This window comes from Lepidochelys kempii, chromosome 24 (assembly GCF_965140285.1).
Source record: "Lepidochelys kempii isolate rLepKem1 chromosome 24, rLepKem1.hap1, whole genome shotgun sequence".
In the NCBI taxonomy this organism is placed as follows: domain Eukaryota; kingdom Metazoa; phylum Chordata; order Testudines; family Cheloniidae; genus Lepidochelys; species Lepidochelys kempii.
The window spans coordinates 4,147,906-4,172,922 of record NC_136403.1 but is presented as its reverse complement, the minus strand read 5'-3'; the positions used below and the strand labels follow the sequence as shown (position 1 = coordinate 4,172,922).

Genomic DNA, 25,017 nt, shown 5'->3' with positions numbered 1-25,017 from the left:
AATTACACCTTCCGCCTGCCAGGGGCTGGTGTGGTGCCAGAAGAGAGGGCAGCTGGCTCATTGCCAGAGCAGCCAACCACGGAGAGGGAGGAGATGCTTTTGCCTTGGCCTCCCCACTTCTACAAAGGTTCCAGTACCCTTGCCCAGAAGCCCCCAGAAAAAACAGGAGGGGAGTCTTGTTTGCTTCCAGCTGTCCAGTTCGTTAGCCTTCAAATGGGCATAGTAAGAACAATTCACATAGCAAGCCGCATCCCAATCCAATAGCCCACTTATACAACCCTGGAGTCACGAGACGCTGGAGTTAACTTTACAGGCTGAGTTCAGCTCCAGCGGAGTTGAAGTCAGTGGGGTCTTTTGGGGGTAAATAAGAGCCGAATCAGACCCTACGTTTAACATATACCAAGCATTCACCCGAGAGTCACTTTTCGTGAGCATTTCAGGAATAGCTATTGTCGTTATTCGCTTCTCTGGCATGTTTCATCTGAAGATCTCCAAGTTCTTTCCTCTACATTAATTACACCCCCGCCCACTATGAGGATACCCCCTGTCCCACTAAACACAGGCACAAGGAGGCGAAGGAACATGCCCAGGACAACAAAGAGAAGGGACTAGAACCCAGCAATTCCCCCCACTCTAGCCCCTTGCCAACCACTAGACCATACTCCCCTTCCAGAGCTGGGAATAGATCACATCCATCCTCCTGATTCCTCAGCCTGCCCGGTCTAACAAATATTTAGATCATGCTCCTCACCCAGATTGGTGGGGTGGGGGGACACAAAACAAAAACCAGAAGTTCTGGCTCCCAGTCCCCACTGCTCTAACTACTAGACAACATGACCCTCCCAGACCTGGGGAAAGAACGCAGGTGTCCTGGCTCCCCGCCCTTGCACCCATTCCCTCCTCATGTCAGGACAATGGCAGTCAGGAAATCATCTCTAGGCTTTATTTTCAGGGAAAGTGCATCTGGCACACACCCTGGGAGCCAGGAGAACCTCCCTGATGTAATCTTTAAAGGGCTGGTTCTTTGTTCTCATCCAGTTTCTCTGGCATAATCCGGCTTTGATCTAACTAAACATGCCTCTGTGCAAAGAAAACATGAAGACGGATGCAATTATGAATGGCCATTCCCTCCCTGCTCTGAGCTAAGTACGTTTTATTAAGGCAGAATCACCAAGCCACAGAACACACTGAGCCCTCACCTCCGCATATCCCCCAACGTACACCTACAAAGCCTTTACTTGAAATGGGCCTGAAATCGCAATATTTCTATTAAGAAAGCTTCCCCAGCATGTGGAAGAAGAGGGTGACTGGATCCATCGCTTTGGTTCTATTAGCCCTGGAGACAGAGAACACCCAGGGCTGAACTGTGAGAAGTATTTGGTTTTGGGGGGTCACCAGATGGCGCTCTTTCACATAGTCTTACAAGTTTGTTTTCTTGGCGGGTGCGTGAGCAAGATTTTAGTCTTGGAAGAAACACTGCATTGGGGTTAATTCTGTGATGCTGTTTCTTCTAGGGGCAGTTCTTCCATGTAACAAAGGAGTTTGCGCTCTGCCTTAATCGCACTAACTAGAGTCAATTTTGGGGTGCAGAGTTGCTCCCTAGGCCCTGGGGTGAGATTTCTGAAAGAAGGGATGGCCCAAGTGCCATTTGCAACCACCTCTCTTCCGGGTCTAGACTATAAAGTCTGAACAAGCAAGTTTCACTAAGCAGATCCCCAGATTCTGCCTCATTAACTTCTCCAACAAGAGACGAAGATGCAAGGCTGCCTGCCCCATAGACCAGCTGTTGCTTGGCAGAGGGGAACAACAGTACAACAGGAATTCGTGAACAGGCCACTTGTCTGGTTTTGAGCCTGTTTTTCTCTGGTTCAGCTCTTGTCCGGTAGCATGCCTGGAGGATGCCATTTTGAAGAGCATGTCCCCACCGGCAACACGACCTTGCCCCGCAGGATGCGTCCCAGGTTGCTGCGGGGGGTGGGTGGGTGCTCTTCAAAATGGCATCCTCCGTGCAACATGACCTTGCACACACCAGGCTTGATCTCCTGTGTCTGGCAGAGACCTGTGCTCCCTGCTCAGCTCTGCAGATGTTATTAAGAACCAGCCCAGGATGCAGTAAAGCTGCTCCAGGAGGGCGTTAGCTGACTCTTTAGGGGCACTGAGCCCTCCACGGCTTGGACTCTGCAGCCCCTCTGTGTGCTGGGAATTAAATCTCCTCCGTAGCTCCCACCCTCCTCCCCTCCCCCAGCAAGGAAATGTGGAATGCAATCCCCTAGGGCACTGGGGCAAAGAAAGCCCAGGCCTGAGGCTTTACAGAAGGCCTGTCAGGGTGTGGGGGGAAGGCACAGGCAGGCAACCGGCCTTTCAAAAAGGAAAGTGATTCCCACCGTGACAAATGGTTTAATTATTTCAGAGGCCGCTTCCGAATGGGAGAGCGCAAAGGCGGAACGGGCCCCTGCGAGAGCAAAGGGCAAACCCCTGACAAAGCAGCAGCAGGAGAGAGACTGGAGGGTCAGGAAGATAATGCCTTGGGAGCTGGATTCCACAGGGTTTAGAGGGTGTGTACGCAGCCCCCTCCCCATGCCAATCTGGAGTGAGGAGGTCACATTATTGTTTCACCTGATTGTGCCTGAAACCCACAAGCCTGAAGGCCTTGGGGAAGGAGGGAGGGAGTTGCCAAGTTTGGTTGGACATATTCCTGGAGGTTTCATCACATGACATAATCTTTCATTACAGAGTAAACTTTAATTCTTGGGGCCTCCTGGGCAATCCTGGAGGGTTGGCAACCGAGGCAGGACATCAGAGCTTTGGAATCCAAACCCAGACCCAGCTGGGACTGTTGCAGCTGGCCTCTGAACAGGGCCAAGCGAAAGCCCAGTGCTGAGCACCCTGGCAGCACTGGGGAGAGGACAGGAGAATCCTGCCCCAGTCCCTACGCTGATGGCCCCATTTGCAGGCGCTCAGGTTTCCAAGAGGTCTCAGCTCCTGTTTGACATGTGCCTGGAAAAATCCCCTTTAAACTCAAACCGCTGCTCAGTGCGGCTATGGGGGCTGTCCCCAAATTCTCTCTACCCAGCTGATTCACTAAGATACACCTGGCACTCTAGGCACATGGCACAAACTTTACAGAATTCACAGCCAGACAGAGGATCTCTGTCCAAAAGCAGATATCCCCAAAATTTAAATTCCTTCCCCCCCACACACACACATACCAATCCATAGGATTTGCCATCACTTAGCTCTTTGGCTCAAGATACTGAGGCTTCTGGGGCAGCTTTGAAGGACCTGGTTCAATACCCAAGATTCAGGCATTACATTCCCCATCATCATAGTCACCACCAGAGCATGTGTGAGCCCTTAGTGCTCTGTTTTATACCCTGCAGGGGCTCCCATCATGCTCTGCTCTTAAAGGGGTACTCTCACCTGCCAAATTCTGCCTTCTTTTCCCTCTGGGTAGTAGCCACTGGTACAAGGAGGAGGGACAGAATAGAGTACACTGATCCAACATGCAGAAGAGCTGAAGAAAGGCCTGGATCCTCACCGGGTGTAAATCAGCCTTGGTCCATCCATGCCAATACCAATTTACAGCAGCTGAGGATCTGGCCCACTGCCAGCGAATGGGGCAAAGAAAGACCGGCACCATTTCAGGGAGCCCGATCTGCTCGGGGGTCAGGACTTCGGACGCGGACTGTGGTGTGGTGAGGCGTTTCTCGGTGTGTCATCTCCAGCAGGATGCTGCAGTCCGTGGAGTCCCAGCCCAATTCGAGAAGCCAAGCTGTCTCCAGCAAGCTAATAAAGAAGAGGAACAACCAGGGAGGATTGAATCAGATCCTCCTCAGAAGCGCAGCCTGGCTGAGAAGCGGGCAGGAATCTAGTTGATCTCGGGCTAACAATGCAGCATTTGTGTCTTTTCCCCAGGCGGTTGGCAGGGCTGGTATTAGCTGAGGCTTTTCGGCACCCTCTGGGCCCCTGCGTGGTCTTTGATTGTTGTTACACTTCGCGCCAGCCGGGCTGGAAGAGCTTGTGTTGTAATTAGAATCAAAGGATGTGATTTTACAGCCAGGGGTCCCGGCCATGCCCAGTCCCGGAACCAGAGAGTAAACGGGGCAGGGGGAGGGGAAAGAAAGAGATTGAAAGAGCCTCTCATCCCTTGGGACATTTCAAACCAGGCTGAGAAACAGCTCTAGAACAGGGCGCTGGGCGAAGGAATTGTTATTACTGGGGTTCCACCAGCGCCCCTCCTGAGAGGGGAACCCTGGTGCGCTAGGGGCTGTACAAAGTCCCTTCCCCAAATAGTTCACAGGCTACAGCCGGAAAACCACAAAGAAAGGATTACAGTATCTCCATGTCACAGATGAGGAACTGATTAAGTGACTCACATGGGCAGCGCATGGCCCTGGGTCACAAGGCCCCCCTCCCTCTCAGAAGGGGGTGGCAAGTGGAGATGGGGGGGGGAGAGACAGCCCTTGCATTGCTTCTTCCACACACTGAGCACAGGACTGCCCTCTGCAGCATGTCCGCAGGTGCATCGTCCCATCTAGGTCGAAAGCGCTCAAGCTTTCGGTGCTATCATCGCGTCTTGCTCTCCGCCTGCTATCCAGGCCACACGTTCCCTTCCTTTAATTCCACCCCGTTACTTTCAGCGGGAACCGCTGCCTCTGTCTTGGGGTCTCCCATCCTTTAGATTCCCAGGAGCATTTCCCTCCCAGCTTGGGGCTGCTGCTAGGCTAGGTCCCCAGCTGGTGTGAATTGGTGCCACGGCACTGATTTCAGTCTGGCCCTGAAGGAGCATGAAACTCGGCATCATCACAGGAGCAACCATTCCAGTTCATACCTGAGCTGGGCCTGAATCTGGAGCAGAGGATCCAAACTCACTCAGGTTTCGGCAGGTGACAGGAGATCAGACCTTGGAGCCCTTGGGAGTGGCCAGCCCATCCTGACCTATCTACTTCCACAAGACTCCAGGCTTTGGTCACCTTGGCAGCTTTTACACCACCCCCCTAGCCATAAGTCATCACTATACGTGATGCTGCCAGAATTGTGTAAAGAGGCATCAAGGCTCCCGGAAAGAGGGCAAGCGGAGCTGGTGAATTTCACGCTCCCCCAGTGATTTCCAGGAATGACCAGGACAAGGCATACGTTCATCAACCGTTTATTAGAGAGAGTTGGGTCGGAAGGACATTGTGTTCCAGGCAAGATCCAATGCTGCGCAGACCCACAGGAGACAGGCTTGTTCACGGTTTCCTTTTTAATAAAATATTAACAAATAAATACTCAGTAAAAGTTGCAACGACTGAGAGAGGAGAGAGAAAGCACAAGGCCCTACACGGGAAGAGGAATGCATCTCAACTAGGTTACAGCTGCTTCCTACGGGAATATGAAAAAATATTCTGTATAAAATAAAATCAATGCCAGGTTTTTTTTAAAAAAAACAAAAAACACTTTCCACCTTGAAACTTGAAACTCTTGCTGTCCAGAGGGATGCGATGCGGGAGGGGGAGGTGTCTCAGAGGGGGTGAATTACCCCTATGCACAAGCCTACGCAGTAAGTCACATGCAACGCAGCATAATGTTAATTTTACAAAGCCCAGCCCTCCAAAGGACCAGTTATGTGAACCAAGTCAATGAAGAACAAGTCCCATCCAATTCCGATACTTCAGTGCACCGGGAACCACTTTGCAGATGGTCTGCAGGACAACAAGAAAGCAGTGATTGAAGAGGAGAAGGTTGCCAGGGGGCGTAAACCCGGCCCCAAATATTTTTTTAATTGAGCAGGGTCACGGAGGGGGCGCACTTTAAGCACTGTCTTACCAAAGCTGCTGCTCTCAGGTTGTGATAGACCCTCCTACCCACCTACACTTTTGTCAGGCCCCCTTAAGCTCTGGGTGCATTGTACCATACTGTCATTTACACAGAGTACCTACTGTCATTTGGAGAGGCTCGGTTTTACAAACTTTTCAATTTTATGGTCTCCTCAGTCTCAATTAGGGATTCTACTGTAACACGGGGGAAAAAAATTTAAATGAACGATTTGTCACTCCAATTGGCCATTAAAAAAGGCCATTTCTTGACCACAACAAAAAGAAACAACCCTTCTTTTTCCCCAAATGTCAACCAGGTGTTGCAGAGGCCAAGCTAAAATCACTGCCTGCCCCCCCCGGTGTAATGTACCTCCGAAGACAAGGCCGGCTCAAAGGCAATGCACCAATTCACTCATTGACACTCCATTTTGAATGGTGTTTTTGGTGGCACATATAAAACCACAAGAGAGCCCTGAAATGTGCCCAGCGGGACATTCCCCATGTGCTGTGGATAAGGGCTTTTCAATGCAATGAAAATATTTGGGGAAAAAATTGTTCAAACATTTGAGGTTTTATTGAAAAATGATTTTTTTTAAAATGAAAACCTGAAATGTTGTGTCTGTTGATATGTTTCACACGGGGGGGGAACCCATCCTATGCAGCTCCTGGTATTGATCACCTGATATGGGTCACATGTGGGAACTGAAGCCAGGATTGGAATATCTGAGCCTTTGGGATGGGCAGTTCCTATTAGGGGAGGACAAAGCACCTGTCAAGGTGGGTTACAGAGAGGTAAATTCCATCCAGAGAGAGAGCAAATAATGCAGGGGCATGAAAATCAGTGCTCCATTTGCCCACAGTTCAAGTACATTCAGAGCACGTCACTCTACAATCCAGGTGCCTTTGGGTTCTGCCCTATAAGTAGCTTCAGCCCCACTCTAGAAGGGAATCTGATCTCCTTAGCGCACAGCTGCTAAGCTGTTTGTCCCATGAGAACGAAGATCTTGTCTACACGGGAAAGTTGCACCAGTTGAACTGAAATCGGTTTTAAAACCAGTTCACTGTAACCAGGGCAAACCCCTGCCTGTGGATGCTCTTATTCCGGTTTAAAAGCATCCACTAATGGGTTTGTGCCGGTTTAAATTCACGCCTTTAGTTAAACCAGTGCAACTGTCAGAGGGCCTCCCTGGCTGGTGTGGAGCTGGGGTAAGGACTCTCCACCAGCCCTGCTCCCAGAGAAGCGGAAATTGGGGTGTTGCCAGCATGCAGTGCTCTACAGGTACTCCCTACATCTGGGAGGCTATGGGGGCAGAGCACAATGAAGAGCAGCCCTGGGGCTGCTCTAACTTACACCGTGGGCTGGGCACAGCACCAGAATATGAGGAGGCCAAAGCCATCTTAACCCATTCCCCCACATCCCGGCTCCATGTGCAGGAATGGAATAACCCAGAATCAGGCCTTGGGGATACAGCGCCTGGAAATGCAGATGTGTCTCGGAACTGCCAGGCATTTCGGCAGCTGTTGGCTAAATCAGTGAGGAGTGGCTCTCATTGTCTCAACCCGGCTCATACTCCAGGGGCCCCAAAATCGTCCAGAAGTGACAAAGCAGAACCTTCAGCCCAGCAAGTCCTGGGCTGCCAGGTTTGCTCAGCACATGGGCCTGATCCAAAGCCCACCGGAGCTGATGGAAAGCGGGCTTTGGCTCAGAGCCATCTCTGAGCGGAGCACAGACCAAGGTGAGCATTCTCCAGGGCCCACTGTGAGCTGGCTGAGAGAGAGCCCCTTCCCCATCATGGCACAAACCAGGCAAACCCGCTGTCGCTGGGAGTGACAGCTTTGTTAGCGCCATCTCTAGCCAAGGTGGGGATGAATACATGGGGACCCTCTGTGTCACCCACTTGGACGAGGGGCTGGGAGGAGTTCACATTGCTCTGTGGGCTGTCTTAAACCATCTGTGCATGGACAAAGAGAGGCTGGGGGGGGGAGAACGAGACCGGCTGATAGTGGAATACGAAGTGGAGCGGCACCGCTAGCCTGCATCATGTAAACGGGATACTCTGGAGTCCGGCGGAGCAGTTACTGAAGGTCGGCGGAGAGACTGCAATTGACGAGTGGGAAGGGGGTGGTGCCAGGAGTACCCTCCGCTGCCCAGCGGGGCGTATCACTCCCTGATGTAGATCCTCGTACAGACCACGTCGTCGGCTGTCATGGTCTGGAACAGCAAGAGGGGAAATGAACGAAGGGAGCAGACACCAGAGACGACTACTCAGAGCCGGGTCACTGAGAGTGCGTTTACACTGCAGTGTAAGCCCACCCGGGTGCACAGCACAGCATGGACTAACACCCTCCCCCCCAACCCAGGGCCCTATGTCCTGTCACCTCTGCACCTCGGGCAGCCATTTACACCAGTGCCAGCTGGGGAGTGCGGGTGTAAACGACTGCACAAGGTGCAAGATACTGGAGTCAGACCCTGCCCCTCTTCCAAAGTCCTGTCCCAGCATGCACTGGGTGCGACGTGACCCCTGGGATGGAGTCTCTGGGCGGGGAGCTGTTGGAAAGCCCTGGCCAGTTCAGCACACTGGTTGTTTGCAGTATAGGCAGGATCCTCTCCCAGTACAACCAGTTGGGTTGGGCCTCCTTCTTCCCAAAATGCATTGCTTCAGGCGATGCAGGTGCCCCGGGCACTCTCTCCTGGGGCACTATGGGATCGCTGCCCAGGCTGCCCCAGAATGCACCAGCCAGGCCGCCAACCCACAAACACAGGTGACCCAGATGGCCACCGCTCAGACGAAAGCGTCACAAGCTGGTTACAAAACACTGTTGCAGCTGTAGTGTAGACAGAGGCATTCACTCCATGGGCAACCCTTGCACTCGCAGCTGGAGCTTAACCACCCTGCACCAGAAAGCAAAGGGGGTTCACAGCAACGGGGGGCAGTGGGGAGCATTTAACCCTTTGCACGCAGAGGCCAGCCTACCAGAATGAGTTCTCCATCGTTAGTCATTTCCCGGGACCAGGCGGTCTTGGGCCCTTCCCCCTTCAGCAACCTTTGTTCACAGACCATTTTGTTCTCACTTTCCCATTTGGCCAGGCTCTGGAAGGAAGAAAGAATGGAGAAGATCAGTGCAACCGCATTTTAAATCCCAAAGCCTCCACCACGCCCCTACTAGCCCAGCGGCAGACAAGGCTCATCCATCATGCACTAGGCAGGCCCAGCCCGTGACAAGAGAGAAACTGGCAATTTGTTCCACACTCTAGTGCGGTCTGACAGTTGCGTGGGCTCATCTGTCACCCGGAGGGGCGCTGGGGGGCGGGATGGGATGGCGAGGAAGAAAGGAGCCCTCGCCCCTTCAGGAGGAGGGAACGGGCTGCTCGCTGCAGAGGCAGGAGTGCATGTGTGTGTCACAGTGAGCGACTGTAATCCAGTGTGTGTGTGTGTGTCTGTCTGACACTTAGCCCGTGTGTGTGGTGTCACACCAAGGGACTGCAATCCAGACTGTGTGTGGGACACACAGTGAGTCAGAGTCCAGATGTGTGTGCATGTGTCTAGCACTTGTTCCGTGTGTGTCACACCGAGTTTGAGACCGGGACCCGAGGGGTGTCACACAGCAAGAGCTGGAGTTCAGGGTTGTGTATGTGTCACGCTGAGCAAGCTGCCCCTTTAAAACACTTTGATCAGGGGCATAAACCAGAACAGGTAGATCTCCCCCAAGACCGCAGCGGGGGTGATGTGACGAAAACCTCCCCAGAGCTCATGGCCAAAGACGGGGCAGCCACCCGGCAAGGCTCAGAGTCCCCAAGAAAGAAGCCAAGCCGGGACACAGTGGGGAAACCCCTGTCGTATTTGTCCTGGCAGGGAGTGCACAGAAGGGTCTTTGCATACGACGAGCGGGAGGAGGTAAATAGCAACAGGGATTGGCCAGGCTCAGAAGCGTCTCCCCCGTATTGATTAAGGAGGGAAGTTTGCTTGGATATTTATTAGCGTCTCCGCTGCCTGGAGATGGGAGCCAGGAGGATCACGGGACGAGGCACGAGGAGGCCTCTGCCACCCTTGCGCTGGGGCTTCTACGGCGCCAACTCGTGACCCATCACCCTCCCGGGCGGCGCTTTTATCCTCCGCCGGGACACCATCTTGTGATGTGTCCCTCCTAACTGGGGATCCCTACGCCACCACCACGGCTCCCCGAGGGACTATTTGACCCCTCCTCGTTAGCAGAGGCAAAGGCTGAGCGGTTGTAGAGGACATGGCCCTTATGGCACAGGATCAGCCCTCTTCTGAGGATGTGGGATGCCCTCTGGTGACTCAGCACTCCCCAAGGGGTATCCCTGCCCCATCGGCATGGTTACCAGAGGGACTATTTTCCTCCACCCCATTAACAGAAGCAACAAAGGCTGGGCCACGGCGAAGAACTTGACCCTCACGCTACAGGCTCAGGCCTGAGCTTCCTTGACTTCTGGGACGCCATCTTGTGACTCATCACTTACCACGGGTATTCCTACGCCACCGAGAGGACACCCAAGGGACTCTTTATCGCCTCCCCATTAGCAGGAGCAAAGCGGTGGCCAGCTGGGCGCCCTCCTGCCACCACTGGACTCATGGGGGTCTTGCCTGGGACTTCCATGGGGGTAGGATCAGCCCCTCAGCCAAGGCCTGAGCTATCCAGGGATCTCTCTCTGCTTCCCCCCCTCCCCCAAATAAAATAAAGGGGACTTAGCTCCAAAATGCAGGGGCCGTGCAGCCCCAGCTGCCCGGAGCAGCTCGCCCTACCTTGCAGGGGCGCCCGTCCACAGTCTGCTCCTCGAACTCTTCCCCGATCTTGAAGTTGATCTCGGTGGTGCGCACCGTGGTAGAGGTCTTGATATAGAAGGTCTCGCCGTCTTGCTTGATCTCCACGGCTGGCTTGGAGGCTGCAGCCACCGCGATCTTCCTCAGCATCACACTGACGCCTGCAAAGGAGACGGCGTCAGACCCTCTAGTGCAGGCCTTCAGCAGGAAAGAGGGACAGGCTGCCCACTAGGGTGGGGGCTCCCTGCTTCACGTCTTTCAGGCTGCCATGCATAGCAGAAATAAGTTGGGCTAGGGGATCAAAGCACTGGACTGGGACTCAGGACATAAGCGTTCAATTCCCAGTGCTGCCACCAACTAACGCTGGGCAACTCGCTCTGTGCCTCAGTTTCCCCCATCTGTAAAAATAAGGCTCATAATTCTTCCTTGTCTGTTAAGACTGAAGTCCTTGGGGCAGAAGCCGTCTTTGTCTGTGCAGCGCCTGGCATGATGGGGGCTTTAGTCTCACTTGGAGCTTCTAGGAGCAATTATACTACAAATAGTAAGTGGGGACAGAACTCAAGTGCTCCTGAGCCACCTGCACTAAAGGAGAATCCCCAGTAGCAGTAGAGGGTTTATGAGACAATGTTGATCGGTCCAAATTCTCTCCAGTAGGGGGCAGTGGCAACATACACAACAGCAGCTATGTTACAGTAGAAACCTGAGGGGGGCGGAAAATGGGGTGGGAGAAAGAATTCTTGTCGCCACGTTACTTAATCTGCACAAGAGACGGAGAGGGGGAAATGTGAGAAGACGCGCGGTCTGCCAAAGACAACAAGGGGGATCTAGTCCTAGACAAAGAGATGTCACCTTCCTCTGGGGACAGCTCACCCTGCACTGTGGGAGAATGAGGGCTTTGTTAGCCCTCAGGGCAGAGCTGGCGGTGGGAACCCATACAGCTCCTCCCTGCAGCTTGCAGAACGCCCGAAGCCCGGGACGGTGCTGCAGATCGAGGGGTTAGTAACGGATCCGAGGACGCTGGGTTTCTCTTTATTTGCCTAACAATCCACTAGCCCTTGATTCAAACCCCTATTAGCCATTCAAAAAACAGAACCTAAGGCTATGCTGCACTTCATCCATGTAAACACCATCCACTTCAATGGGGTCACTGCTAATTTGCACAGGAGAGGCAGCGCAGCCTAGTGGGTAGCACACTGGCCTGAGAAACAGCAGGTTTGGGTTCTGTTCCTAGCTCCAACACTGAGTGTGTCCCTACCCTTCTCTGTGCCTCAGTTTCACCAGGTATAAAAGTGGGGGGTAATGAAACTGACTTCCTTCGTGAAAGGCTTTGAATCTACTGGATGACAAGAGCTAGGGAGCGTGGCTGTTACATTTGGGTCAAGCCAAGCCATCTGACCCTAAATCCTCCCAAGCCCTCGAACAGCTGGGATTCTACATCGGCATGAACCCAGCCCAGAGAGGTTAAGTGACTCTCCGAGGGGAAGAAGGGAAGTAATGATCTCTCCCTCTGGGAATGTTTTATTGTTTCTGAAAAGGCTCTTTTGAAACCTGAAGTTGTTCCAAGTTCCAGAGGCTGCCAGTTTTTACTTTATTTTATTTTGGGGCTCATTGATTATTTGATGCAAACAGAGATTGCTGTGGTTTCATTAAGGGCGTGGTAAGGTTAGTCCTCTTGTAAAAATTGCTTCATGATGTTAGGTCATAAAAATAACAATTCTGGCATGTAACAGATCGTCTTTTATCCTGCATGATCTCAGGGTAATGGATATACTTGGACTGCTTCACTTGCCAGTGCACTGGGGCCATGTCTGGGGTGGAACATGGCAGCTGTTTAACAACATGCAGCAATGCTGCACAGGGCTCACTCAACCTGCACGGAAATGCAGCCACTTCTGGGGTGGGCCATGTCTACGCTTTAGCAGCTCACAGCAATGTTACACCTCACAGCAATTCAGTGGAAGTGAGGGAAAATACTCCACCTCAACAAAACTCCAGGGGGAATTTTAGGGAAGCCAGTACAGCCACCATGACTGGAATTTGACAACAAGGCTTGTGAAAAGGGCTATAGGATACTGAGTAGCCAGAAGCAGGACGGGTCTTGTTTTACATCTCATCTGCACCATCTCACCTGCATCGAGCTGGGGAGTTGGGCTCAGCACTGACACATAGGGAAGAGTGCCCCCTACTGAGTCACCCACCCCGCTCCCTGCTGCACAGCGCCCCCTAGCGCCCCTGTGCTCAAGTACAATGAAGCCACGCCTGAGAACTCGGACTAACGTCCAGAACAGAAACCTGAGCACATTTCCATCTTCCAAGCACTTTCCAGACACGATTACATTAACTTTTTAAGCCCTGAGAGGTAGGGAAATAGCACCGTCCCCATTTTACAGATGGGGGAAACTGAGGCAGAGAGCAGTCAAGGCCCAGATTTTCAGAAGCAGCCTCTTACATTAAGTGCTGAGCCTGAGATGCATGGGGCCTGATTTTGTGAGGTGCATCGAGTTGCAGGTGCTCAGCACTTTGGATAAAACAGGTCGCTAACCCTGGGCACCCTATAAAAATAAGGGCCTGATTCTTGGTTACACCAAGGCCTCTTAAACCAGCTAAAAGGGCCTTAAAATGGGTATAAGTGAAGTCGCCAGAGTACAGCAAAGGGGCCTCAGTGTAAATAAGACTCAGAGTCTAGTGCCTCCTCGTTACCCAGTCATAATGAGCCCCCCTGCTTACCAAACAGCCTCGCTGAACCCATCATCCATCATGAGACTCCGCCTCCCCCCTCCGGCAAGCAGGGAGTGAGACGGAAGCTTTGATGTCCCAGGAACCAAAGGGCCGGTTTGTCTTCTCAGAAAGCTATGTGACATCCCTGCTCCATGCACTCCCCTCCTTTGTCCTCCGCTCCAGTCCCAGGGCCCCTCTGTCCTCCACACCACATTGCTCTGCTGTTCCCCTGGGCTCCTTCCCCAATGCAACAGCCTCTTTGCATGCCCAGGGCTTGTCTACACAGGGAAATTGACCGGAATAGACATCCTAGTACAGAATAAATGTGATTTAATTCCAGGATAATTCTGCACTTTGGAAGTGAATTAAACTAACACAAATTAAGGCTGTTTTTATTCTGAATGAGAGAGTCTACAGCGGGGTTTAATCTGGTTTAAATGTGCACTTTTGGTTAATCCATTTGAATTTCCCCCAGCAGACAAGGCTATCGGGCAGGCACTGGCTGAGATTCTGTGACCTGTGTTATAGCATTGCCAAGTCTCCAGATAGCTGTAGCTCTTCTTAAATCCCCAGCCCCTGGAGTCCTGTGATAACATGAGACTCAGGCCTGATCTACACTCAAAACTTAGGTCGACCTACCAAACCCCTAGTGTAGACACAGCGAAGTCAATAGAAGAATGCTTCCGTCAACCTAGCTACCATCGTTAGGGGAGGCAGGACAACCCCTTCCACCATGGTAGTCTGCATCTATTTGTCCCTCCATTGTGACTCTCAACACCCACCCTGCTGTTCCAATCTTGGGCTCCCCACCTACAGCTCTGCCAATGCCCCTCAATCCTGGCCCGCATCGTTCCCTGCTCTTCCAGCCCGGGAGCCTCTCCTGAGCATAACAACTATGCCAAAGGGTGAGAACTAGCCCCTGAACCCAGAGGGCTGCAAAGATACCGCCCCCCACTCCCAGCTACGGAGGTGACTAAAAACAGTTCCAGGTCATCTGACATCGAGACGTTGAACAGAGCCATGCACAGACTCTGAGACACCCTCCAGAGCAGACTGCCCGCACCAGCTCTGAATATTTTCCACATGCACCCCGGTGTTGGGCTTAGCAATGCTATTCCACACTCAGAGACCCCGGTGCCGGGCCGAGAGCTCTGGAAGCAGTTGTTGCAGAGGGTTGGTTTTGCCTCAGTTCATGCAAAGTGTGAGCTGGCGGGGGGCTGGATGGCTCAGGGGATGTTGCTTTCAGACACCTCTGTATCAGAGCTGCTCCGGCCACACCGTTGATCTGTCCCCTGTGCCAGGGACTGGATGCAGGGAGGGTGCAAGACCTTTTCACAAGCTCCACACAAGCTGGGCAGATCCCCAGTGCAGAGGGATTCTCAAGGCATCACCTACTTTGCAGCCCCTATATGCCACCAGAGGGGTGTGATTCTGATTGAGAACCAGGCTCACCGAGTCTGAAGATCAAGGAGACTGGCCCCACGGACACTGTTGTAACCTCTGGGAAACAGCCCACTCTAGCCTGACCAGGACTTCAGGGTAACCAAGACAGAGGCTGTCCCCTAGAGAATCGGTCCCGGATCTTGCCCTGAGCCCAGTGCATGCTGAGGCAGGGCATTGGGCCGCCCTGTGGGGATGCCCATGCAGCGCAGATGGGATCAGAGATGCTCAGGTTCGCGTCTCGATGCCAGGAGTTAAGGCACTCCCTAGAACATCCCAGGTGTCGTCTCACATCCTGCCTCCGGGGGCTGCATGAAGTGAGTTCTCTGGGTCTCAGCCCTGTGGGCCATGTGACATGAACGGTGGGTGGGATTGCAGCCTGGGTCAGGGGCTCTCAGCCCATGGGGAGCAGAACACATAGTGTCGGGGGGTCACAACGCTCCTGCTCTTCCCCCATGGCTAAGGAGAAGGGGGATGCCAGCTAGATGGGGCGGTGGGGTAGGTACAGAAGAGATGGAGAACTAGTGACCTACATGGAGCAAATTTGCTGGGTCTCAGCTTGGTTCCTCAGGGACAAATGTCCCCAGGCCTGCTAAGAATGGTGCCACCCCCATGTTAGCTGTCTCAGCAGATGGATGGGGGGCTTCCCAGGGCTGGGACCCAGGGGCTGGGGGAAAGCCATACGGCTTCTGCCTTTGACCCCCTTATTACAGTGAGTAACCGAGGACTCCTGAGCTGCCGACATGGACGCTCCCACCAGCACAAAACCCACTTAGATGCACTGAAGAGGACCTCAGCATAGGCCCCTAGACTCCCCCCTCTCCTGGACTCCTGACCCCGGGTGGAGAACGGGATGCGGGCGGGCAGGCTTTGGAATGTAGGATCTCCCGCGTACACACACAGCCTGCAGCTCATGACAGGACCAGATCCAGCTTCTCCGAGCGCAAAATGCTCCCTGCCCACCCCAGCGCTCCTGCTCCGGGAGCTGGCCCCACTCCAGACGCCTCCAAGAGGCTGCGTTTCCCTTCGGGCTGGGGCGACCCGCCGGAGAACGCAGCGCCAGCCTCGGGATACATTGCCCCTGGCTGGCCGGCTGATGGTCCTTTGGCACCAGGCATGGGGAGAGAGAGGGTCTGATCCAACAGGCTGCTCCGGATGCTGAGTCACTAATAGTTTGGGGAGGGGAGCGTGAGACACAGGAGCCAAGTGGCTCTGCAGTTGGAGAAGGCAGATGATGCTGATGCTTGAGGGGTTAAAGAGAGTGATTGTTCCACCCCCGGCTTCTTGGGCTAGGGGTAAGCGAGTGCAAGACCGAATCAGATCCCCAGCCGGTGTAAATCAGAACAGCACCACCGACCAGCTGAGGATCCGGGCTGCGGTAGGCAGAAGGGCTTGTAAACAGCCTAGAATATCCTCTGTGTTACTTTGCCCCCTGCATTGCTAGCTGTGGCTGTGGGGGTGTGGGGAGCAGAGAACAGTTGGCATCTAATGAGGAGTGAAACCAGCAGCTGGGACCAGAGCTCTGAGTTCTAATCCCATCTCTGCCACTGACTCATTGCATGGCCTGGGGCAAGTCACTTTTCCCTCTCTCTGCCTCGATTTCCCTTCTGCCAGCCGTACAGAGGCGGTAATGATACTGAGACACCTTCCCAGGCAGCTGGGAAGTTTAATGCTCAGAAAATGATGGGATATCCATGGATAAAAGCTTATTATGGATGGAAAGAGAATTTATCTTGCGTGACAAAGACATTAGACAGGCAAAGGAGGGTGTCAGATCATCTCCAGAACAGTCAGATCCACAGGAAAATGGGTAGGTTGAAACAGAACCCACTCTTCACACCACCTCTCAGAAAGGGTAGGCCAAATCTATGTACTTAGTTCCCCTCTCTGCACAATGAGGCTACTCCCATACACCCACCTCTGCAATGCCCAGACAGGTGGGTTCTCAAGTCCCCAGTTGTGAGGCTTATTAGGGCAGGATCAGAGCCCTGACTTTCCATGACGGAGCCTCGTGCTGCAGAGATATAACAACCCCAGCTGCAAAGCAGCACCGTGGATGCTCTGTTTGGGTGCCAGCTGGAGTTTAAATTCCTCTCCGTTATTTGCTCTCAGGGCTTGGCTGTTCATGGGATAAATTTGCTGAATAAGGAAAAATAAGAGAGGGGAACGTCCTGGAGACACAGATCCCGGCAATCCAGCCAGCAAGATGCTCCATGCTAGGGATGGGTAAACTCTTTATTATAGCTAGTACAGTAGTGCCTGACAGGCCTCGGTCAAGATCCGAGCCCCACGGTGCCTGGCGCTGCATAGACACCCAGCAAGAGACAGCCCTGCACCAAAGAGTTTGCCATCTAAATAGAGAAGACAAAACAACACATACAACTCCCCCTGGCTCTTCTATAAAGCTCTCAAGCCATAGATCTCAAAGCGCTTTACAAAGGAAGTCAGTGTCATTCTCTCCATTTTACAGCTGGGGAAACTGAGGCACGCAGGGCCAAAGTGGCCCACACAGCGTCATCCAACAGGCCAGTCACACAATCCCACTCTCCTGAGCCCCAGCCCTGCTCTCTTCCCACTGCTCTGAAGTGAAACCAGAGTAAGAGAAGGCTGGTTCTTATTTTACAGAAGAGGGAAACTGAGGCACATCAGAATACAGTGACTTGATGAGGGTCACACAGGGAATCCAGGGCAGAGCAGAGAATAGAACCCAGGTCTCCTGAGCCCCGGGCCAGGGTCTTGCACCACAAGACCAGCCTTTATCAGTGCAAAGATGTGAGCTGCTATATATTGACTGGTTAGCCTGAGCTGCCTGCTGACCATCCCCGACTAGGGGAGGAGAGATGGGCCTAATGTCCCTCTGATCTTGCAGGGGAAGAGACAGTCAGTGACACGGGAAGCAGAGGGGGAGGTGACGGGTTTTCCCCAAACGTTTATCACGGTGACATATCTGCCCGCAATCAGGGCTCCATTTTGCCACGGCTGCACCAACAGAGCGAGAGATGATCCCTGCCCCAGAGAGCTCACCGTCTGACAAGACAGCCCCTGGGCGGGGCGAGGTTGATTAGCTCCACATTACAGATGGGGGAAGTGTGGAATTCAGTGGCTTTCCCCTGGGGCACCCAGCAGGTCAGCATCCAGCCTGCCTGTGATTCCGTGGCCCAGAGACGTCGGGGGACTCCCCATGTAAAACCTAGCCCATAGAGCGTGGATTATTCTTGCAAACTGGAGGGTGGAGTGGGCAGCTTTGCCCCCAGCTGACCGATGCACCCGCTGCTTGGGTCTTGGAGAAGGAAACCAAAGCCGCGATTCAGAGGCAACAGTGCAGCTCCTAAAAATCTGCCTCTTGCTGCTTTCTCGTTGGCGCTCACCTGCCGTGGGTCCCGGACGCAACGGGATGTCATTCTCCCTGCTGCTGCCAGACTCTATCCACCCCGAATGGCCTTAAAAAGGTACTAGGTCATCGCTCCGTCTGCACTTAGCTACAGACTGAGCCAAAGTCTTCACAGCGCCTTGATGAGCGGCCCGGGACACAACGGAGCTGCAAATCCCAGCCCTGCCGCTGGCCCCGTCATTATCTGGTTTACTCCAACCAGCAATGACTTGGTCACGCTACAGCGGCCCGGAATCCCGATCATGGGCTAGCAAAGATCCAGGTTGTACAGAACAGGAGGCCCGGCTCACGGGAACAGCTGCATTGTTCCCCGACTAGTCAGAGAGATCGCAGTGCAGAAGCAGGGCCACCCTTTGGGTGCAGAAGGCCACAGTTCAAATTCTTGGCTGTTTCTTCTCCTAGTCTGATGCCCCAGGAGCCAAGGCGTGAGCGCTGCCAGCCGAATAGACCGCCCCACCATTGTTCAGCATTCCCATCTCCTCACAATACGGGCCTGTCTCCGAGCAATGCAATGCCCTGGAAGCTGCCCAAACCTCGTGCATAGGTCATTGTTCCCGTTGCATTCCACGTATTGTGCTGGGGCACCAGGTTAGGGGCTCGGGTTAAGGGTGCCAACCTCTCTCCCTGGAGCAAGGAAATTCAGCGCTGGCTTCTGAGCCGTAGCTCCCAAGATGTTTGGTTTGTGCCCCCCACCCTCACCATTTCCAGGGGGCAGAAACCAGACAATTCTTGTGCATCTCGGCAATGCCACATGACCCACGCTGGTGCCTGTGGAACTCACTGCCACAACGTACGGCCGAGGCCAAGAGCTGAGCTGAGAGGACTGGGCACATATATGGATAATGAGAACATCCAGAGTTATAATGGGAAGGGTTTAAAAGAGGAAACTTTGGATATAAATCCTCAGGCATCAGGGAGGGAAGTTTCTCTGTGGGTAGGTTATCCCATGAATGTCCAGTAGAGTTTTCTTTGCAGCTGGCCACTGTAGGCAGGATACTGGGCTAGATGGAAGCACTGGTTTGGCCCAATCTGGTAATTCCTATGTGCCTCTCTGAGAAAGCTCAGCTCAGCCAGAGACTGGTCTCAACCAATAATTAGAGGCTTTCTATTCTGCTCTGCAGCTGGATTGAACAAGTTACAAGTTGGTGAGGGTGAGCTCCCTGCACGTCTGGGTGAATTCAAACCCAGATGTGACATCCCAGTTCAATGATTTGCAGAAAGAACTGCTCACTCTGCGAGTGTGGCAGGGGAGGGAGATCAGGTCTCTTTAGCAGCATGGCCAACCCTTGTGATTTTTATCACAAGCAGCACAACCTTAGGTGTTCTGCTTAAAGCCCCAGCTCCTGGAGTCATGTGAGGACCTCAGCTTTCATTTTTAAAAAAGGTCCTAGCCCTCATGCATGCAGGAAGAAGCTTGAAAAAGGAAAGTGGACATTACCCTAAAAGTTCAGACACCAGAAAGCAAAGATTATCATTTTTAAAAATCTCATGAATGTTTCTGTCAATCTCACTAGTTCTCATGACTTTCAAACTTGCAGGGTTGGCCGGGATGTTTTAGCGGCCCCTCTTCCCCACAACTGGGCACCGAGATCGAACAAACAATTGTGACTTTTCGAAATCTTGACTTCGTGCATTGCAAGTGACCCTCATAAATCCCAGAGTTTGCAACATTTACACCTGGCCTGGGCTGCCTCAGAGACCCTCACACAACAGCGGTTTACTACTTCAGGAAGCGAAATCGACTAGAAACAAAGGAAGGAGGAAACCAACTAACCAAGTTCAACTACCTAACCTTAGCAAAAGCCTGGGAAGCAAGTCCGATCTTTAAATTTTATGGCTTATTATCTTGAGTGTCCCCTTTATAGCCAGCCAGTCCCCCCACAAACCAGTAGGTGCCAGGAGCGATCAGCTTTGTTTAGTGCTGCTAAGATGCCAGTGAAATCCCGCACCTGATAAAAGTCGGGACCCCTGTTGGTTTTGTGGGAAAGCCCAAGATTTACTCGATCAGCTGGCAGATTTATATTTCCTCTAAGGTTTCTCCAGCGCCTGTGAGTTTCAGCGTCGGCAATTCGGAGACAGGGAAGGGGGGGTTGTGGGGGGAGAGAACCAAATGAAACATAAGTAAGTGATAATTATACTGAAGTATTTGTTACATATCCTCTAACCTGGAAAATATTCTGCTCCCCTCGCTTCTCGTTTCACCAAGACAGGGTCAAGCGGAGGGGAGAGCGGGCGAGCTCTGGCAATGGGGGCTGTTTCGCCCCACTGCCTGGTGAGGGTTTGGGAGGAATCTAGCTGGGCTGGTCACTGACTTTTGTATTTCAGGACAGATTCTCCAAAAGGCCCAGAACCCAGCAGCTCCCATTGTTCTCCGCAGTGAGGGGGAGGGCATTTTCCTTTGTCCTCAGTGGGGGAAGGGGGTCTTTCCATTGTTCTCCAGTGGTGGAGGGAGGGAGGAGGAGGGGATTTTTTCATTATTCTCCAATGCGGGAAGGGGAATATTCTCCATTGTTCCCCAGTGGATGCTCCTGAATGCTTAGGGCTGGGAAATCTGACCCGAAAGGCATTTTCTTACACCCGGGGCCATTTCACCTTTAAGGGGCCGGATCCTGTGGAAGACGCTTGAGACCTCACTAGCCCTGGAGCAAGGGGTTTCCCCAATTTTAAATTCCCAGGGTGACACCAGGAGCCCAGATGCCCCTGCCCTACAACATCCCCCCGACACCCACACACACTCCCACCCCACCCCAAGCTTTCCTCACTAATTGTTTCCTTCTGGAAGGACCCCCAAGCCAGGCTGGCTTCACACACAGCTTGGCATCTCCTGCCCCGTTGCAGCAGCCTGGATCCCAGCTCCCACACAGCCACTCCCAGCACAGACTTTTTTGGAGGGCGGGGCGCCTGTGTCTTTAAGAATGCTCTTCCTGCCCCCCATCCCCACCTTATACACACGCACCTTGCACAAGCTACAAGCTTGCACATGCCCCCGCCCCAAGGGCTCTGAGCCAGCTGCCCCCACTTCAGTGCAGCTCTTGAGGAGGGGACTGAGTCTCGGAGCTCTGGTCAGCTGACTCGAGCTCACTGGGCTCGGGCTGTGGGGCTCAAAACTGCAGGGTAGACGGTCAGTTTCCCCTCACAGGGTCTCAGAGGCCAGGCTCCAGCCAGGCCCTGAATGGCTACACTGCTCTTTTATCGCCCTCAGCCCAAGTGCCATGAGCCCACATCAGCTGACCCAGGTGAGCCCCAGTCTTTGAGTGCGGTGGAGACAGACTCACCCGTAAGTACCTGGGGTGGGATGCGTTGTACCACCGAGGCTAATGTGCCGTGCTCCTTGGTCACCAGTGGCTAGATCACCTGGTCAGGTTTATTCCTATCGCTCTGATGCAGGTTTTAAGCTCACAGACGTTTAGTGCCACCACACTCACACCTTTCAGATCCAGAACTCCAGGGTCCAACAACCACAGCCAACCCAACCAGCAGCACTTATAGCGTGGCCAACAACACAAAGGCACCAGGGCCCCCTCTCACGTGACCAGCAGTTGCCTCACAGAGGGGGCTTCTCAAAGAGCAAAGATATGCGGGGATCCTGTTAGCACAGCCACTTAAGAACTCCTCCTCATCCCCTTGGCACTTTTCAGCCGTAGCTCACCAACCATTTTGCAAAGGAGATAAACATCATTAGCCCCACCTTATAGATGGGGAAACTGAGGCACAGAGCTGAGACATGATTTGCCCAAGGTCACCCACCAGGCCACTTACAGAGGCATGACTAGACATCAGGTCTCCTAAACACCAGCCCATTGCGCTATCCTCTAGGAACAATCTGCCTAGACCAGAGGTGGGCAAACTATGGCACGGGGGCTGCATCTGGCCCTTCAGATATTTCAAACTGGCCCTCAAGCACCCACTGGGGAGCAGGGTCCAAGGCTTGCCCTGCTCCGGAGCTCCAGTTGGGGAGCAGGGTCAGGGGCTTGTCCCGCTCCATGCATACCATGACTCCGGCATGTCCCCACTCCGGCTCCTACATGTAGGGGCAGCCAAGGGGCTCTGCACACTGCCCCCGCCCCAAGTGCTGCCCCCACAGCTCCCATTGGCGGGAACCATGGCCAATGGGATCTGGAGGGGTAACGCCTGCAGACAGGGCAGCATGCAGAGTTGCCTGGCCAGGCCTCCATGTAGGAGCCAGAGCAGGGACATGCCGTTGCTCCTGCACTGCCTGGAGCCTGCACCCCTGACCCCCTCCCACACCCCAACCCCTTGCCCCAGCCCTGATCCCGCTCTTGCCCTCCAAACCCCTCGGTCCCAGCCTGGAGCACCCTCCTGCTCTGCAGGGACACATGCGGCTTCCCAAACTGCATCCAGCAATGAAGGCCCGAGAGCGGGTGCCAAGAGCTACAGCCCATATATGGCATGGGGGGAGGATTATAGCTCGCTATCTAAAGGGGCTTTCACATTGGCTCCTGCTTGTTTGTTACAGGTGCTCCCCGATCACCCACACAGTCCCTACAATCCCCCTGTTACAGGAGAGGGTGGGTGAGGGTCTGTGGCCTGCGATGGGCAGGAGGTCAGACTAGATGATCACAATGGTCCCTTCTGGCCTTAAAGTCTCTGAGTCTATAACAACCAACAAGCAGGGAGAGTATTGTCTATGGTGGCAGGGGGCACGAAATGGAAGCAGCACACTCCCCCCCCCACCTCCTTGGAGCCCCTAGACTTTAGAGGGGCTGAGTGGGGAGGAGCAGTTGCGACCCCAACTGAAACCTCACAGATATAACAAGAAGGGGGCTAATGAGCCGTGCCAGGACCCCAGATCTCGGCACACCCCTGAACGCTGGATCCAGTTGCCCCCTCCCTACAGTATCGCAGGTTTTTTTTTACCCCACCCCTCTCTGCAGAATCGAAGCACCAATTCGTTTTGCCTCACAACCCCCTCTAGGAAGCAGTGTCGTTCGATGGGGGAAACTGAGGCACAGAGCCACATGCTCCCAAAGTCATAGGCTGAGCTCATCACTGAGCCCGTCATGAGCCCATCCGAGAGTGCGTCGCTCCCTCGCATGCTCGCCCCACTCAGCATTTACTCACTTCCTCTGCAGCTATGTGGGGCTGGCTGGAAAGTCCCATCTTCCTCCCGCCCCAGTGCTGATGGGGTGCACAGGAGAGAAGAAGCCGGCTGGGGATCAGAGCTGAGGCTGGACAGACCCTCCCTGGGTGCTAGGCTGAGCACCCTGCACCCATGCATGGCAGCAAACGGCCAGAGGGTAGCACTGGGCTCTGCCTCCCCTGGGGGAGAATTCCAGTTCGATTCCCAGCTGGTCCAGCCGGCATCCCAAGGGGACGATCTGCAACAGGGCCAGTCCCAACCTGACTGTCTCCTGCTGCTGCTGCCTGGTAGATCAGACAGGGCAGGGTGCTTGGTGTGAGAAGGGCACTGGAAAGGGAGGCTGAAGGACAGAACCAGAAAAAAAGAGGTGAAGAGAAGGAAAAAAATTCCCTGCCCCCGTCAGACAGTTTAGTCCCCATTACAATAGTCACTGGGCCAATTCTCCACTCACTCCCCAGTGATTTTTCAAGGGCTACTCCTGATTTACACCAGTTTGCCAGGAGAATCAGGCCCATTGTTGCTCAAAGTCACCCATGAGTCCTGAGGTTCGGTATAATCCACCGACAGGCTCCCTTCAGTTCCACCCTGGGGCCGGATCCTGATCTCCGTTACTCCCGTGTAAATTCAGAGCCACTCCACCGAAGTGACTCCAAGATTTACACCAGGGGAAATCAAAGAGAAGTACAGTAGCTCCCAGATACTTATAAGAGCTCAGGGCTGGATTTCTGGTCTCCGTTCCTCCGAGTGTAAATCCAGAGCCAATGTACTCAGTGTAGTTACTCCAGGTCCGGCGTAAATCCAGAGCAATACCACTCAGCAGCCTGACTCCTGGTGTCAACCCAGAGCAATTCCGTTCAGGGGCACCAGAGAACGTCCAGAGCAACTCCACTGAGGCCAGCCGAAGCAGCCGTGAGTGGTGGAGTGACTCCGGATTTAGGCCAGCGGGAGTGAGATCAGAATGCGGGCCCGGCGGGTCAGTTTCCTACACCCTTCCGAGAGCCCATGTCTGGATGCGCTCCAAGGAGCCAGCCCGCTCCCTGCCCCAGGGGGTGATGCCGGGTTCATTTCGAGCAGCTGGCTCGTCTCACCTCACCCTGAGTCATCGGTTATTTCTTTCCCCCCACCCCCAGGCTCGGGTTGGCCTCCGTGCTCAGGGATCCGGGGGGTGGGGGCAGGTGCTCAGGGATCGGGGGCGGGGGCAGGTGCTCAGGGATCCGGGGGGAGGAGGAGGCAGGTGCTTAGGGATCTGGGGGAAAGAGGGGGCAGGTGCTCAGGGATCCGCGGGGGTGGTGGTGGGGGGGCGCAGAGCTCCCACCGACTCACCCAAAGCTTTCAGCAGCTCCTCGAAGTTCTCCGAGTGCTTCATCTTCCAGTTGCCGGAGAAATTGGGCATCTCGAATCGGGAGCAGGCAAAGCAGCCGGGTGGGGAGAGAGCAATGCACCGAGCAGCACCTGGGGGGGTGATGGGGGGCAGAGCTTTTGCACGGGCTAGTTCCCTACTGACCTCCTGGCCCCTTTGCTCTCCCCTAGCCTGATAAAGGACCTGGCGCCCCTTCCCCCCACCCCTGGCTGATGGACCCCCACCCCCTTCTCTCTCTGTCTCCTAATGAGGCTTCCGCTGTCTGCTCCGGGCTGCCCCACACAGGAGCCTCCTGTCTCCCTCTGCTCTCCGGCGCTTTCTCCCCCATCCCTTTATGTGTCATGGCATTGCTCAGCCTCTCTGTCTAGTCCCTCCCCCCCGGCCTCTGGGAGGAGAGAAAATGTCTCCAGGCTCACCTGTCTGGG

At 54.0% G+C, this 25,017-nt stretch overlaps 1 protein-coding gene across 1 annotated transcript; it reads right to left on the bottom strand.

Annotated features, from left to right (window-relative positions):
• Positions 1-5,140: 5,140 nt before the first annotated feature.
• CRABP2 (cellular retinoic acid binding protein 2) lies at positions 5,141-24,792 on the bottom strand. The gene is made up of 4 exons (XM_073322542.2): positions 24,556-24,792; positions 10,565-10,743; positions 8,774-8,890; positions 5,141-8,010 (listed from the first exon to the last, which is right to left on the bottom strand). The coding sequence occupies exons 1-4, from the start codon at positions 24,623-24,625 to the stop codon at positions 7,960-7,962; spliced, it is 417 nt and encodes a 138-aa protein (XP_073178643.1). The 5' UTR covers positions 24,626-24,792; the 3' UTR covers positions 5,141-7,959.
• Between the last annotated feature and the right edge of the window lie 225 nt (positions 24,793-25,017).